Source organism: Oryx dammah, unplaced genomic scaffold, assembly GCF_014754425.2.
Source record: "Oryx dammah isolate SB20612 unplaced genomic scaffold, SCBI_Odam_1.1 HiC_scaffold_8, whole genome shotgun sequence".
Lineage (NCBI taxonomy): Eukaryota > Metazoa > Chordata > Mammalia > Artiodactyla > Bovidae > Oryx > Oryx dammah.
Window position 1 is genome coordinate 17,876,796 of NW_024070192.1, and position 16,926 is coordinate 17,893,721.

A 16,926-nucleotide genomic window follows, 5' to 3' on the forward strand; every position below is an offset into this window, starting at 1 on the left:
TGAACTGCCAGAGAAGTCCTGAAACAATCTTTCTTTTTTTTTAGAAGCATCTGGGTATAAAAACATCCCTGCTGTGCCTCCTTTTGCACACTTCTGGGTGGGACCTGCCCCTTATTCTGCAACACCACCTGCTACTAAAGGTCTCTCTCTCAGTGAGTGAAGGTGTAATCGTACTTGAAGGCTCATTCTATCCTCCTACAGCCTGGGTGTGGGTTGCGTGGAGTTCCACCATCAGGGAGAGCATTTCAGTGGTCCCCAGGTCTTAGTAAGACTCCAGGCTGAGCCCCCACCTGCTTGAACCCACCACAGTCCTCCTCCCTCTAGCTCCAAAAGTCCACTCTCCATGTCATTCGTGGCTCTCCTCTCCACTCATTTGGATTGCAACAGTTCAACCCAAGTTTACCTCTGTCTCCCCAAGAAGACGTGGCTGACTGTATGAATGAATAGCGTAAACAAAATTACAGGAATCTTGTGTTTAAATTGCTTCTGAAAACAAACATGTTAAAGGCATTTAGCACTTTGTGAGTACTGTGTAAATAATGCTGCTAATTTCAAACTGCTCTAGGGGTGCCTGCTCCCCTTTTACCTGGGGCACCCCTCCTCGCTCAGTTTCCATGCCTTTTTGGAGGAGCAGAGCATGCAAAGGGATACCTTGCATTCCTTCTGGCTGTAGGCAGCTCACAACTTCATGACCTTACGCAGTATAATGAGGAAATGGACAGAAAGGTTAACAAAACGTGCCCGGAGTTAGATGGCAAGTGGCAGCTTCAGGACTCAGACCGGAGTCTAGTTGGATCCATGCATGACACCGAGCTGCTTCCCTTTAGAAGTGAGCAGACATCATTTCTTTCCGTGAGCTGGGATTTCCTCCTCTCCAATTAGTCTTAATGAGTTTTTTCCCCCAGTGTGCCATGTCCCACAGAAGCAGTCACCGCCTCACATCTGGAGCCCCCAGCGGCCTGGTGTGACGCCTTGACCTCAGGAGGCCTCGCTTCCTGCTGGTTGTATCGACATTGAATAACTTCCACATTTCCTGGGGCCCTCACATACATTATCTCATTTGATCATCACCATCTCCCCTGCAAGTGCAGAGGCGGGCAGGCACAGAGCAAAGCAGCTGGTAACCAGGGCCAGGAGGGCAAGCTTCGCACAACAGGCTCCGTTGCAGGAGGCTGAAGTCACTTGGGCTGGGGGCCGCTCACAAGGGGAAGAGGTCACTCTTGACAAGGTTGTTCTGCAGCCAACCATTTGCTAGGCAAACACCCATGGCTCCATGGTGCAAAATGTGCTCTAGGGTGACCCATTAAATGTACAAAGACTCCACCGATGGAGTTAAGCATGTGGGCTCCTGGTCTCAATCAAGGGGTCAGGCTGAGGTGTCCAGCTCACAAGGAGGCAGCCTGGCTGGTTCAGGGAGCTGGCAGGGGCTAGAGGGTGGGGGGATAGCAAGCTGACAGCCAGCTCCCAGCCGACCTCCATGGGCAGCGATGACACTCTGAGATCGGATTGTTCTCGCGTAGGGTCATCCATGAGAGGCGGCAATCGATGGCTCCCCCATCCGCTGCCCTAAGGCTCCCTCCCGCTTTAGCCTGCCAGCCTTGGCAGGGAGGGGGAGCCTCACTCTACTTCAGGGAGTTCAGAAGTTCTCTCTTCCCCTGATCTTCACACCCACCCCAGGCTCCGCAGCTCAGGTCTGGGTCCCACCCAGGGGCACCAATTCCGGTCCCAGTTCAGAGACCCAGGCTCAGTGCCAGGAGCTGCAGACAGAACGACATGAGTCAGGATGGAGTCCTTGTCACCTGTGCGTCAACTCAAACCTCCATCAGTGTCGGGACCTGTCAGGAGGAAGGCACTGGGCTTTTTCCACTGGGTCCTTCCCACACCCAGCCATTGGCTTGGCACCCACAGTGAACTTCATCACTGCATGGGGATCCCCCTTGGCAGCTGCTAAACTCAGGCATCCTGCCTCCCAGACCCCTCCTCATCAGTCTTCAGACTCCAGAATGTTCCTTTGGCTCTTAGGCTAAGTTTGGGGGATCCTGGTTCCCAGATAGAATCTAGGTCCTGGCTGTCTTCCCCTTCTCCATGTTTTTTTTTGGTGACTAGGAACCAGGAGGCCTTGGGATGGAGTTTGTTGGGAGGAGGGGGAAGGAAGGAATCAGTCATGCCCAGGAACCTGGAGACCATGGCTGTGTCTTCCAGCTCATCCTGGGGCTCTCCCCAGCTTGCCTGCAGCGCTGCCCTCCTAGCTCATCCTGTCCATTTGGAAGACCACTGGATTGGAAATAACACCCTGCCCGCCAGCCCTCTCCTCCCTCCAGGGACACATCTGGTCTCCGCCTCTCACTATCTCAAAGGGACACAGTCAGCCAGGGAGATGGAAGGGAGCATGGCACAGAGTAGATCAAAGAAAGCAGTTAAAGAGCTGGTCTCAGAGTTAGAGGCTGGGAGGTGGGGGGCAGGCTGGAGCAGGCCCTGGCTGGGTGGGGAGATGGGGGCAGAGAAGGGCCCAAAATTATTGACCCCAAAGCAGCAGCCTGGCCCCTGGGTCTGTGAAGGTGAATGAGCTGATGCCTCCGAAAGCCTGAGGGACTGGAGAAGAGAAGGGGAAGGAGACTAGGTGTCTGGCTGAGAACCCTTCTGCAGCCACAGGAGTTGGATGCTTCTAACCTGCAGGGTGAGGCTGGGCACAGGCTCAGGATGGGAGAAGGAACCATCCCTGGCCCAAGGCAGCCGCCCTCCAACAGAAGGATGTCGTCTGCCCTCAGAAGCTCCCAGCTGACAGTGAACCATGGATCCTCTGATCAGATGGCTCCCACCCAAGGAAAGAGGCAGCTTCTGTCTGTGGTTGCCTGAGTCTGAAGTGGGAGACAGAGCCTACCCTTAGATGCATCCCAGTCTGATGATGACATAGATATAGCACTGGGAAGACCCCATCTACTGGGGGCCTTGTCCTTGGGAAGCCTCAGGTTCAAGTGTAGAAGAAATCCATCCCCATGGGAGATGTTGACACACCAAGAGGTTCTCAAGCCAATGGAACTGTGGGTCTCAAGTCCACAAGGTCTGGGAAAGGGCAAAGAAGGAAGGATAGAGCCCATTGGGGGAGTCAGGGAGATGAGAAAGCAGGGTGGGAAACAGCCTCTATTCAGTCTCAGCTAGGACAGTGGGACCTAACTCTCACATGTTCCCTGGGAGACCCAAAGCTATAAACAACTAGTGGTCTGGGGTGAAGGGTGCTGACTCCCACCTGCTCTTCACTGGCTGCCACCTCCTCCCACACTGCCCTTTGTGGGGTGCCCCTGCCCACATGCTGTCCCTGCCCCAACCCCAGTGGAGTTGACAGGACATGGCTGCTCCCCTGGAAGACCCAGCTCCCAGCCGTCCGGGCCCACCCCATCAGAGGTGTGCTAACACGGAAACAGGTAAAGCACTAGGTGCACGTGTGCCAGGTCACTCAGTCGTGTCTGACTCTTTGCAACGCTGTGGACTGGAGCCTGCCGGGCTCCTCTGTCCATGGAATTTTCCAGGCAAGCCTATGGAATGGGTTGCCATTTCCTCCTCCAGGGGATCTTCCCAACCCAGGGACTGAACTCATGTCTCGGGCACCTCCTGCATTGGCAGGTGAGTTCTTTACCACTAGCGCTAGCGCCACCCAGGAAGCCCCTTGTAGGTGTTATTAAACAGAAGCTAGGATTTGTCAAGCACCTGCTGTGTCTGGCTTTCACTGATAGTTTTTCTTACAACTACCTTGGAATAAGTTTGTCTAGACCTCATTATATAGATGTGGAAATGGAGACTCAAAGAAGGTTTCTGAGTCATCCACAATCATAGAGCTATTGAATGGCCTTGCTCTCTCCCCTAGAGGGCGCTGCCATAGCAGTCAGAGGCAATTCTAGTGACCCTTCTTTCAGAGGTTTTAGAAAGCCTGATGCACTTTGGGGTTTTAGAAAGCCTGAGACCAGCTTTCTTCCTGCCTCCAAAGGGCTATGGCCACCAGGCCGCTCAGACCTGGGCAGCTCAGCACTGCCATCTAGTGGTCACTCAGTTCCCTTCCTCAAGGATGGGTCCCGGAGTGCATGGACTCTGACAAGGGGTTGGCCAGAGACCCATGTTCCCTCCATCCCACTCGTGCTTGCCAACCCCCATGCTGTGTCAGGCACTGGGAGAGCAGCAGGGAGTCAGTGGGCAGAGTCTAGGGACAAAAGGGCCCCTTGAATTGGAGGCTGGCAAATTTGGAACATGCTGGGCACCTTTTGTGTGGGTGAAGGGTCGATCTGTCCCGGAAGGTTCTTGGGCTATAGACAGGAGGTCATCCTGGAAGATTCTGATGTAGAGGATGGGCATAGCAAGTGAAAGGTCATCTTGTTCCCAACACAGCTTGAATTGCCCCCAACTCAGCTTGAAATAAGACCTGATTTGGCTGAAAGCTGTGGGGACGGGTGTCCAGGCATCCTCTTCCCAGAGCCAGCAGCGTTCTGCTGTCCAGTCCAGAAGGCCATCCAGGGACTGGCCTGAGGCTTTGGATAACGAGGCTTCCAAAGATTAGGGAAGCAGGAGAGGGGGTGCCATGGAGAATGGGGCTTCAGCCAGACAGGGAGGAGGCGAGTAGAGGTAGAGGCTGGGAGCTATGTCTACCTGGAGCAAATGTGCATCACAGTGTAATCTAGAACAAAGAGAGAGAGAGGACAGAACTGTGCAACAATAGGGCCTGGTTACAACCATGCACAGGCTTCCCTGGTGGCTCAGATAGTAAAGAATCTGCCTGCAATTCAGTAGACAGACCTGGATTTGATCCCTGGCTTGGGGAGACCCCTGGAGAAGGGAATGGCTACCCACTCCAGTATACTTGCCTGGAGAATCCCATGGACTGAGGAGCCTGGCGGGCTATATAGTCTACAGGGTCACAAAGAGTCGGACACGGCTGAAGCGTCTTAGCAGTCATGCACAGTCATGCACATTCATTCACATGGTGGAAAACCATGCAACTGTTAAAATGATGATGGAGATAAACATTTATGGATATGAAAAGATGTTCACAACATATTGTCGAGGGAAAAAAAAGCAAATTACAAAATAATTTGTACAGCATGAGCCTACTTTTTAAAAATGAATTTATACATGTAGAAAAAAAATCTGTTTATATCTCCAGGTGGCAAAATGACGGCTAATTAATTTTTTTATTCTGCTTATCTGTATTTTCTGATTTTTCTACAATGCATGTACATAAAAAGTAATGAAGTTTTGACAAACGACCATGGCCAAATCTGTCCACCACCTCTTTGCTTCTGTGTGTGAACATCACATAGATAAGGGCTGAGTGTAGGGATGTGTTTGAAGGAGAGATAGGGGTTGAAGATAGAGGGAGAGGATGCAGGCAAGAGACAGGGGCCCAGTGAGGTGGCTGAAGCGGGTGAAGAGGGGGCCTCACCTGCTGCTGCTGAAACAAGCCTGTGTTTCACAAAAACAGTTTACTGAGCATTCCTGACAAGCCCTTTCTGCTCTATTACAGCTTGTCCCTCTAGGACTGCTCTGCACTCATTTCAACTAGATTTCACTTGGACAAAGAGAGAAGGCTACACTGTGACTTGCCTGGCAAGCTGGAAGAGCAGCCACTCCAAGCCACAGAGAGGAGTTGGGACAAGGGCTAGTCCCCAGCCTTGTTCTTCCTCTAAGGTCACTCCCCACCCCCATCCTTCCTCAGCTCCCCAAACCACAACAGGATCAAGTCACTGGGTGCCCTCTTCTCATGATTCCCCTCCCCGTGATACTGCTCAGGCCCAGCAGCAGACTCCGCTAAACAATTAGGAAGTCCCTGGTGGTCCAGTGGTTAAGACTGAGCTTCCAAGGCAGGGAATGCTGGTTCGGTCCCTGGTTGGGGAACTGAGATGGCAGATGCTACGAGGCATAGCACCCCCCCCAAAAAAAATTAGGAGTGGTGCTCATCTCCTCTCTTTGCCTGAGACTAACAGGGAAATCTCGTCAAGCAGCCTGTAAAACATGCCCAAATGAAGAGCACCTCCCCTGGTGTGGAGGAAGGGGTATTGCTGGGACAGGGGCTCAGGGGCTGAGCTGGCTCTGAGAGCAGGGGAGGGGACTAGCAGTCAGGCCTTGTCTGCAGTGCTGGAGTCCTGGCACCGCTGGGCCACCCCCCAGGGCCTTTCCTGATGCCCACTGAATGACTCACCTTGGCACAGACACAATGGTCAGGGTGGGCACAGAGCCCGCTCCCCGCAGCACCCCAGCTCCCCTCAGATGCTTTCCGAGAAGCTCTTTGAGCAAGGGGCTTGGGCTGCGCCCCGCCCAACGGGCTGGCATCTTGGGATGAAAACAGCACAGCCCCCCGCAGGGGCTGCCCTCGCTGAGCGACGCCCTCACCAGTGGTGGAGAACAAAGCTTCATTCAGCAAGTGCCCGGGAAAAGGGATCGGAGGCCCAGGCATGGGCAGTGGGCAGCAAGAGAGGGTGGTGCAGGAGAGGAAGGCTGCCTGCTTCCCAGAAGTCCAGGGGCACAGATGGCTGAGGGCCTGGGTGGACCACCAGGCAACCAGATAGAAGGGGTGGATGGATCTGAAATCTCAAGGGCCCACAGGGCACTGGGCCCGGGCTCCCAGTTCAGAACCACTGGCTCCTCAGTACCCAAACCCACTCATCCCCAGAAGCCTTTCCCAGCCTTTTAGCCTGATGTGTGGGAACTTGAAGGAGATAAATCTCCACTGTGAGAGTGAGGTGAGAGGGGGCCAGGGAAATGGGATGTTACAGGGACAAAGACGGGAGTTGGGACAGCCAGCTCATTCATAAGTGCTTTGTGGAGCTGTCAAGGCCTGGGCTCTGGGAGGGGGAGCAGGGAGGCTGGGGTGAACCCAGTGAGGCTGAGCCCGGAGCTTCAGAGTGGCCCCAGGGGTTGGGGGGGGCTGGGAGTGCAGCACCTGCCCTCTCTGGCCCTATCAGGAGCCCCACATTCCTTCCATCATCCCCCCACTGCTAGATAGAGGCCTCAATTGACCCTCCAGACAAAGGGTTGGTTCTAATTCCAGCCCACAGCCCCAAAACTCCAGGGGTTGGGGAGACAGCAGGAATGCAGACGCCTGCACTCAGAGGGGAGGATGGCAGGAATATGCTGGGACTGAGGCTGCCAGGAAACCTAACACAGGCTGTTTCTTGAGAGTAGGGAACAGGTTTATTCAAGTTCCCAACATCTACCAGGCACTGGAAGGAGAATGCTGAAGGAGGGCCTGGGTCATGGGATCTAAGTGTTAGAAGACAGGTCAGGGGTCATCTGGTCCAGCCCTTCCCTGACCCACTGTCCCAGAGAAAGAGTCTGCTTGCTCAGTGGTCAGAGTTTCAGACACAGCATCGGCCCCAGGAACTGCCCACTAGCAGCTCTGTCTGGAACCAGACGGAGGCTGGCATGCTCTGGTGGCCCTGCCTCAGGGCACAGTGGCCTCGGTGGGGTGAGAGGCGCTCTCCCCGTGGCTGGGCTGTGGCCCAGCACCACCCCCTCAGGCTATGCCAGGGGGCGTTGCCAGGGCCAGCCTGGGCCGTGCCAGGCCAGTCCCCTCTTCCTTAAAGCCTGCACATCTCAGGAGCGGGCAGAGCGAGGCCAGGATGGAGAGGAGACGGGTCACCTCAGCCACTCGCCGCTCCTATGTCTCCTCCTCGGAGATGGTGGTGGGGGGCCGCCGCCTGGGTCCTGGCACCCGCCTGTCCCTGGCTCGAATGCCGCCTCCACTCCCGGCCCGGGTGGACTTCTCCCTGGCCGGGGCACTCAACTCCGGCTTCAAGGAGACCCGGGCCAGCGAGAGGGCAGAGATGATGGAGCTCAATGACCGCTTCGCCAGCTACATTGAGAAGGTGCGCTTCCTGGAGCAGCAGAACAAGGCGCTGGCTGCCGAGCTCAATCAGCTGCGGGCCAAGGAGCCCACCAAGCTGGCCGACGTCTACCAGGCGGAGCTGCGCGAGCTGCGCCTGCGGCTCGATCAACTCACCGCCAACAGCGCCCGGCTCGAGGTGGAGAGGGACAACCTGGCACAGGACCTGGGCACCCTGAGGCAGAAGTGAGGAGGGGAGCCGCAGAGGGGCATCCAGAACCGGAAGGACTGAGTCCCGGGAGGGGGCGCCTGCAGGTCTCAGGCGGGGCTCTGCCTTCCTGTTCCCGTTTCCCGCCTCTAAGGAGGGAGGGCGATCCTTGTTCCCAGATGATGGAGGGCCTGGGACGAGGCCCAGAATCTGATTTCCGGGGATTGATTCCCAAAAACCTTCTTCCAGGGAGCTGCTGTACAGTCAGCACCTTCCTGCTGAGGAAAGCGGACAGTCAGGGACCCTAGCAGGCAGGCTCTCTCAGTTTTATTCACTGCGGGGCCTTGCGACTGTGCACAGAGAATACACTTATTCTTAGCTCTGTCTAGAGGAGGAACTGGAGGGGAATATGGGGGTGCACCAGGAGGACTGGGCTGGGGTACAGGCCATAGGGAGACAGCAGGTAAGCCTGGCTTCAGAACACAGGTGACTGCCTGTCCGCAGCTTACGACCCTAGTCAAGGTGCTTCAACTAGCGCAGCTGTAAAGTGGAGATCTTAATAAACCCATTTCCGAAGGTCAGAGGAAATGCCAGGGGCATGGTCCTTGCCGAGCTGGCAGAGTATGCGTGTGTGACTTCAAGTGCGAGAAGACGTGTGGGGTGTGTGTGTGTGTGTGTATGTGTGTGTGTGTGTGGCAGGAGTGAGTATAGGTTGGTGGAAGCGCCTGTGTGAGCAGGAGCAGGTGCAGCAACCCTGATAAGGCACCTTGGTAATGACTTAAAGCACAGGCTCTTGTCTGCTCACCCTTCTGGCCAAGGCTCTGTCTAGAATCCTTCTGCCCCTCACTCCTCCTTCTGCTCCACTGCTCTTGAGGGTGGGGGAGTATCTCTCTGGCAGGGGGATCAGGGGAGGGGTCCCCATAGTCGTCAGAAGAGCCCAGACCCAGGAGTGTATCTCCCTACTTCAGGCTCCAGGATGAAACCAACCAGAGGCTGGAGGCTGAGAACAACCTGGCTGCCTATCGACAGGTCAGGGTGGTGGGGAAGGATCAGGGAGGGGGAAAATGTTGATGGCAGCCCGCCCAAACACAGTCCCTAAGCCCAGCCCTCCAGAGCAACGTGCTCTCCCTGCCCCCCACCAGCCGCAAAAGGAGAGATCAGATTAGACTAGGGAGCAGAGAGGACGAGTCTGGGGTCAGAGTGGCCCTTTGCCCCGCCCTGCTCCAGGAAGCAGATGAAGCCACCCTGGCCCGTCTGGATCTGGAGAGGAAGATTGAGTCTCTGGAGGAGGAAATCCGGTTCTTGAGGAAGATCCATGAGGAGGTAAGATTGGGAAGGAGGGGGAAAAAGGCCAACACAGAGACTGGAACTGAGGGAAAGAGATGGGGAGACAGAGACAGATATTCAGAGAGAGAAAGGGACACACTGACAGAGAAAGAAAATGAGAGAGAGACAGAGAAAGACTGAGGGAGGCACAGCCAGAGACAGATAAGAGAGCACCCCCAGCCCCTGGTCAAATGCACCTAGACACATCCTCCACTTAAAGTGGGCCCTGTTGCCTCCTTCTTTTTCACTACAGCCCTGTGAGATAGGGTGGTTCCAGTGTTATCTCCTTTTCACAGTGGAGAACCCTGAAGCCCAGGGAGGTTAAAGAATGTGCTAAGGTCACACAGTTGGGCTCTATGACTCCACTCCCTCTGCCATCTGTTTCCACTGAAATGACAGTCATACATTAAAAAAAAAAAAAAAAAAGACCCCAGTGAGCTCTGACTTCAGATAATAGATTCAGAATCCATGGACTCAGGGAACCCAGGAACCCATAGGGACACCCAGACCACAGGACTCAGACATTCTTTCATGAGAACACAGACATGCTTCCAGTGCTCCTGACTTCCGGGCCTGGGAGGAGGACACCCTGGGGCCCCCAAACTAACCTGCTTCTTCCCTTATCCTGGACAATGCCATTTCCTCCAACTAGGAGCATCCCATCTCCCCTAGCCAACGTCCGTGTCCAAGGAAGAGGGCACGATGCTAGGGGGAAGCCCCAGCTGCAGCTGGTCCCTGAGGCCTGGCAACCCTTCTCTCACCCTGGCCAGGAGGTGCGGGAGCTCCAGGAGCAGCTGGCCCAGCAGCAGGTCCACGTGGAGATGGATGTGGCCAAGCCTGATCTCACAGCGGCCCTGAGAGAGATCCGCACACAGTATGAGGCAGTGGCGTCCAGCAACATGCAAGAGGCGGAGGAGTGGTACCGGTCCAAGGTAGCCCTGACTTTGGAGCGGCCTGCCTTCTCCAGGCAGCCCTCCTGGCTCCATACAAAAGAATCAGGGAAGGAGGGTGGAGGAAGCTGGGAGAGGATCCTCTCTGAGTGACTGACCTTCACCAAAGAAGTGAGGTGACTTGCCCAGGGTCATACAGGCACTATTACTTCCAATAAGTACTTATTAGTATCTGTTGCTATTGACGACTAGCCAACACTCTTGTGTTTTAGGCCCTGTGCTTTGCAAGGATTATCTTACCATGAAGTAGGTACTGTCCTTTGATAGATGACAGAACTAAAGTCCAGAGAGGTTAACCAATTTGACCAAACTCACACAGCTCCTAAGCAATAGAGATGGATTTCTAACCCTAGGTGTCTCACTTAAGAGCCTGTATTCTTTTCTTTTCTTTTTTTTTAACTGTTTATCTGGGGGGGCTTTCTTGGTCATGCCTCGAAGCATGTGGGATGTTAGTTCCTTGACCAGGGATCAAACCCACGCCTCCCGCATTGGAAGGGTGGAGCTTTAACCACTGGACTGCCAGGGAAGTCCCAAGCCCACATTCTTGATGCTTCTGCCATCTGCATCCTGGGTTACTGAGTATCTGCTGCATGCCAGGCTCTGCCCAGCATACAGAGACACGTCTGACCAGGGAGATGTGATGTCACTCAGTCTGATGTCTATGAAGAACACAGCAGGGCAGGGTTTATACGCAATGTGGAAGCAGGACAGATTTCATGGGAGGGCAGTGGGGCCAGGCGGGACTGGCAGCCTATGAACATAAAGAGAAGAGAGAAAGGGCATTCAGGAAGGGCATGCAGTAGAGGCCATTAAGCACAGAAAAGTGGGGGCCCGGAGATCCTGGCCCAGGGCATGGAGCTGAGGAGTGTAACTGGCAGAAGTCAGTGATGGTTCTGAGCAGGTTAAGGCGTGATGGAACCATGAGCGATTCAGAGCAGGCTGAAGGAGAGAGGGCTATTAGAACCTGGTCTCTGCTCACTAGAGCTCCCTGTGTGTGACCGAGGAGGACAGGATTCAGGCCCGAGGATGGAGCCACTGGAGAGTCTGGGCTCTGTGACACCCTCTGCTCATTCACGCGTTCCCTCATCAGGCACTGAGCTAGATGAGAGAAGTAGCAGTGTCGTCTGTGTCTGTGTCCATGGGCCACGGGTGACATAGTAATCCCACCCAGAGCCAATGGCGTGCGGTGGGCTGGAAAACAGGCCTACCGTCCGGCCCATCTCCCTGATCCTCCAGACCGCGTACCAACCCCCCCGGGTCCACTAAGCTCCCGCAATATGCGGCCCCAGACCGCCTTCCAGCATAAAGCCCTCTCCTCATCTAGTTTGCGGACCTGAACGACGCCGCCGCCCGCAACGCGGAGCTGCTCCGCCAGGCCAAGCATGAGGCCAACGACTACCGGCGGCAGCTGCAGGCCTTGACCTGCGACCTGGAGTCCTTGCGCGGCACGGTGAGCACGAGCGGGGCCGCAGGCGGAGGAGGGGTACGGGTGAGCGAGCCAGGGGCCTGAGACCTACAGCCCTAGCCGACGCTGAAGGACCGGCTGGGGCAGAGCTCTGAAAAGTTACTTGGGGCGGGGCCTCGGGGAACGGTCCGGCTCCACCCACAGAACGAGTCCCTGGAGCGGCAGATGCGAGAGCAAGAGGAGCGCCACGCGCGGGAGGCGGCGAGTTACCAGGAGGCGCTGGCCCGGCTGGAGGAAGAGGGGCAGAGCCTCAAGGACGAGATGGCGCGCCACCTGCAGGAATACCAGGATCTGCTCAACGTCAAACTGGCCCTGGACATCGAGATCGCCACCTACAGGAAGCTGCTGGAGGGCGAGGAGAACCGGTGAGCCCAGACCGGCCGCCTGCCCTACTGCCCCGCCCTCGGACCTGTCCAACTCTTTGAGACTCCCATAGATGGTAGCCCGTCAGGCTCCTATGTCCATGGGATTTCCCAGGCAAGAATACTGCCATTTCCTTCTCCAGCGGGTCTTCCCGACCCAGGGATAGAACCCACGTCTCTTGTGTCTCCTGCTTTGGCAGGTGTGTTCTTTACCACTGCGCCACCTGGGAAACCCCATCAGGGACTGTCTTATTCAGCCTCGTGACCAGCCCCCTCCTATCCCAGCGCCCAGCACAGTGCTCACCTAACACACAGTTGGTATTCATAAATGCCTGATGAATGAATGGATGGATTCAATTCAGCCCATGTTGATCAGATCCTAGGGTAAGGACTTGGGTTATCTTCCAAACTAAAAGGCTCACTGCCCACCCTCCCAACAAAGACTGGACTTCTTTTCTGCTGACCAATCTCCTCTGCCTCCTGGGAACTCTCTTCACTGCTCTCCCCTCCCCTCTGTCATCCTCAGAGCACTCATTCTCTTTTGAATGGAGGTGTTCCCCCAGAGCTCTTACAGCCCGGGGAGTGTGTTGGCTGCTGGAGAAGCTAAGAGATGGAGGTCCACCTTTCCTGGCAAGGAAGAGGGCCTCGAAGCTATTATGGTGACCCTGGACCAGGATCTGGCCTGGGAATGTCTTCTGGCAGGCCGGTCACCCCTCTCCTTCTGCTGTCTTTCAGCATCACCATTCCTGTGCAGACCTTCTCCAACCTGCAGATCCGAGGTCAGTAGAACAGGGTTTTGTGGGCAGAGTGTTGGATTCTCGCCCCCTCCCCCAGGCCTGTGGGTTGCTCTTCTGGTCTGAGGCCAAGGACCAGGGCAGAGGGGCCCAGTGCTCTCTGTGGGGACCTTCAATATTCACGGCAGAACTTCCAGCCAGAACACACCATTCCAGAGCATTCCAGGTGGGGCTTGCAGCCACTCCTGTCCTGCTCTGCCCTTTGTCCCTCCTCCCATGCCTACTCCCCGTTCCACTGCAGAACTGAGTGAGGGTCTTAACCTCTCTCCTGTCTGCAGATCCCTGTCCAGCTGAGTGTTTGATGTTTGTGTGTTTTTTTAACTGCTTGTCACTACAGGGGGCAAAAGCACCAAAGAAGGGGAAAGTCACAAGGTCACAAGACATCTCAAAAGCCTCACAATACAAGTTATACCAATTCAGGCTCACCAGGTTGTAGATGGAGCCCCGCCGGCTCTCGGTTAGCTGCCTGCCTTTTAGACATGGTGCTTTTCTCCGCTTGATAGGGAGCAAGCTCCCCAAGCCCACTTTCCCCATCTTCTTGAGCTTCCTCCTCCCAGGTTTCCCTAAAGGGCCAACCCTATGTCATTTCCCCAGCAATCTCAGCGCCCAGTCCAGGGCCTGGCACAGGGTAAATGTACATTAAAGTAGTAGAGTTGGCCAGTGTTCAAGATGCTAAGTCCTCGGGTACTCAGCTGAGATGCTCTGGGCCTCTGAGCAAACACCAGCTTCTGCCTCACCTCTTCCCCATCACCGGGAGGGCCCCTAGAGTCTCACGGTGCCTGGCGGCCAGGCTCTTGGCCTGATTCCTCTGTCCCCGAGGCTCGGTTGTTCAGCTCAGGGCTGATTCAGCCCAGAGGATTATTTCCCTCTAGACTGCTGCTCTTGGAGTGAATAAAGTTTTATGTCCCCTACTCTTAATATTAAACATTAGTGAGTGTGACATGTTATATTTTTCCCTCTGCAGGGGGGAATAAATTACTTCTTACTTGTATGTGGCCCTCAAATAATTCTCAGCTGAGGGAAAAAAATAATTCTTCTGGACTAGAAATTTAGGAACACTAGCTATGCATGTCCTAGGGCTTAGTTCAGTATCAGAAGAGTTAACCAGCAGACCAGGTAGAGGCAATACTGCCACATGCCAGACAGAAAAGGGTCCTAGAGAAGCAGCAGAGAGAAGGAGGAAAAGGGAAGAGGGACGGGAGAGGGACCCATGTGTACGGAACACGAATACGTGCCCATTGTTTTACACACATTGTTTCAGTTAACTGACTCACTATTTTGACCTAGAGAAGTAGGCAGCAGCATCCCCATTTTGCATATGAGGACACTGAGGTTGGAAGAGGTAAATTAACTTACCCACAGTCGTGTGGCTGATCTGGGACTCGAGCTCTGGCCTGCCTGACTTCAATAACCACCTGCTCTTTCCTTGGCATGATGCTGGGTTGTCAGGGAGCCAGGGGTCAGGTGAGGGACTGCAGAGGGGCCGAAATGCAGCCAGGCCAGGACAGCAAGCAGGGCAGTGAGGGTTTACTTGGCGCTGTGGGGACTTAGGAGGTTGCCAGCCCCTCTGGGAGAGCCTAAGACTTCTCTGGTTGGATAGGCTTTTGTACTCATGATTAGGGGTCTCAGGGGGAAACCAAGGGTGGGAAAGGATGTCTAGGGCCCCGAGAGCCTATGGAGGCCTCCTCTCTTCATGTCTGCAGAAACCAGCCTGGACACCAAGTCCGTGTCAGAAGGCCACCTCAAGAGGAATATTGTGGTGAAGACCGTGGAGATGCGGGATGGAGAGGTGAGGAGGGCAGGCCCAAGATTCTGGCCCCAGCAGGCTCTGGGAGAAAGCCTGGACTGGCATATAGAAGGTTCTCCATAACTCCCAAGGGTTCCTCTGGGAGGCTCTGGAAGAGGGAAAGAGCCCAGATATGATTCCATTCCCCAGTCCCTATGCTAAGGGAAGCCTAGATGCTTAAGCCACAGGTCAGGGTCCTGACTCTGGCTTTCTCTCTCCCTTTCTCACCCTCAGACTCAGGTGCCCCCACAGCAGGCCTGGGGGAGAGAGAAAGAAAATTAGATTTAGTAACTTTCACTCCCAACGTTCAACTTTCAGCTTGGTGAAAGGGACCTGGCAGAAGAATGGGAAGAGGAGATTGGGCATATCCCCTCCCCACCGTACCAGCAACAGAACTAGCTAAGCTTACAACAGCAGCTCAGCATGTGCCAGGCAGATGTTTGCTAGATGTTTGACGGGATTAGCTCATTTCCCCCTCTGCTGCGTGGCGGCGTTCTGGTTACTATCATAGAAAAGTTGGAAGGCTGGGAACTTGTCCCAGGTCACACTGCCTAGCCGTGGTGGACCTGGAGTCTGTGTGAACTCCTAACTGTGGCACCTCCTCTGTCCCCTTCAGGTCATTAAGGAGTCCAAGCAGGAGCACAAGGATGTGATGTGAGCAGGACGCATCTGGCGGTCACTACCCTACCGTTTGAGGCGTCTGCAGCAGGAGTCGGGGTAGCTGTCCCTTCTCTGCTAGTTAATTTCCCCAGGATTGAGTTCCCACCCAATCCAGTTGCTCCTCTTCCTGCTCCATCTCTATGCCAGCTTGCCACCCTAGGCCCCATCAGCATTAAGCCTGTCAGACAGCACCCACCCCACATCCAGCAACACTAACAGGGCACTCACCCCAAAGGGCAGCCTGGAGGGGCACGGCCAGCAGCTTGGGTTAGAATTGGGAGGGAGGAGAGAAAGAGGGGAGACCTCATAAATCACCCTGCCCTCTGTATCCCGAACCTCTGTTGTCATGGCAACTGTTGCCAGAGCCGGAGGTGTCTGGGGGTATCTGGGAATGGGGCCTTTGAGTTTCCTTGGGCTGCTGGAGGAAAACTGAAAGTCTGAGACAAGCAGAGGAAGTCCCCAAGGCAAGGTGGCCTTGGCCAGAGGCTTATTCTTCTAGACTGACTCTGACCAGTCTGAGGGTGGGTGGGGCTATCCTGCCAACTGGGAGAGTCAGCAGACAGAATTCCTGCCCTGCTCAGATTGCAGAGGGGCCTCCTGAGCAATGCATCGAGTGTCTCAGCCCCACTGAGCTGCCACGTGGGCATGCCGTGGGCCCGTGGGAACTTGATTCTCCGTGCTTGGGGGAAGTATAGTGTAAGTGCAGAGGAAAGGGGTGCTGGGAGGGAGTAGAAGGGGGCCTTGCCCATTGCTGTGGATACAGAGAGGTCAAGCCCAGGAGGACTCCGATACAGGCTGGAGTGGGCAGGTAGAGATGGTGGGGGCAGTGCTTGGGATGATGCTAGACATCAGAGTGGGGGTCGTGGGTAAGCAGTTACACTTGGCCTTTGGGTTGTGGGAATCAAGAAAGTGACTCATCCTCCTGAAGATGCTGACACAGGAAAGAAAGAGGCTGCTGTTCATGGGAGTGGGGCCTGCTTTGTCCCAGCTCTCAAGGACCTTTCCTTGCTGTGTAAACCTTGTCAACCCAGGCCTGTGAGCCCCTGCAACTGCCACCTGACCCCAGGAAACACTGCTAGGTGAAGCCTCTGTTGCCACCCAACCTCCTCTACCCACAGTGATCACTGCTCTTCCCTAAACCAAGGCCCCTATAGTCCCCTCTCAGTCAAATACAAAACATACCCCCCCCATGTTTTAGGTAGCACTTTATTTTATGTTTTGGAACCCGAGGCCCATGCAGAGTAAAGACACTGGTTTGTGTTCCTGCAGCCTGGAGGCAGGAAAGCTTGGGGCAGACACTTCCACCCTGAGCACCTGTTCTTTTCACAGGGAGACTGATGGGCATGAGATGATCAGTGCCCACAAGTGGGGCTCCGAAGCCCACCCCAGGGTCCCCATCTCCCTCCAAGTCATAGGGACTTGATTGCATACCCTTCCCCCACTCCCTCCTGCCACCCACTGCTGCTAACCTTCGGGGCATTGCTGCGGGCTCTAGTCACTGACATAAGTGCAACAAATAAAGACAACTGCTGTGGCCTTCCCCAGAGTGGACTCTGATCTGTTCAGTG

General features: G+C 55.1%; 1 protein-coding gene across 2 annotated transcripts; it reads left to right on the forward strand.

The window, feature by feature from the left end:
* Window positions 1–7,577: 7,577 nt before the first annotated feature.
* Window positions 7,578–16,902, forward strand: LOC120867008 (glial fibrillary acidic protein). 2 transcript variants are annotated; one of them, XM_040245115.1, is made up of 10 exons: window positions 7,585–8,053; window positions 8,984–9,044; window positions 9,243–9,338; window positions 10,112–10,273; window positions 11,616–11,741; window positions 11,901–12,121; window positions 12,854–12,897; window positions 13,250–13,369; window positions 14,616–14,701; window positions 15,315–16,902. In XM_040245115.1, the coding sequence occupies exons 1-10, from the start codon at window positions 7,605–7,607 to the stop codon at window positions 15,354–15,356; spliced, it is 1,407 nt and encodes a 468-aa protein (XP_040101049.1). In that variant the 5' UTR covers window positions 7,585–7,604; the 3' UTR covers window positions 15,357–16,902. The 2 variants fall into 2 exon arrangements, with proteins under 2 accessions (XP_040101050.1, XP_040101049.1); XM_040245116.1 differs by lacking the exon at window positions 13,250–13,369 and having other exon boundaries at window positions 7,578–8,053.
* Window positions 16,903–16,926: the final 24 nt, after the last annotated feature.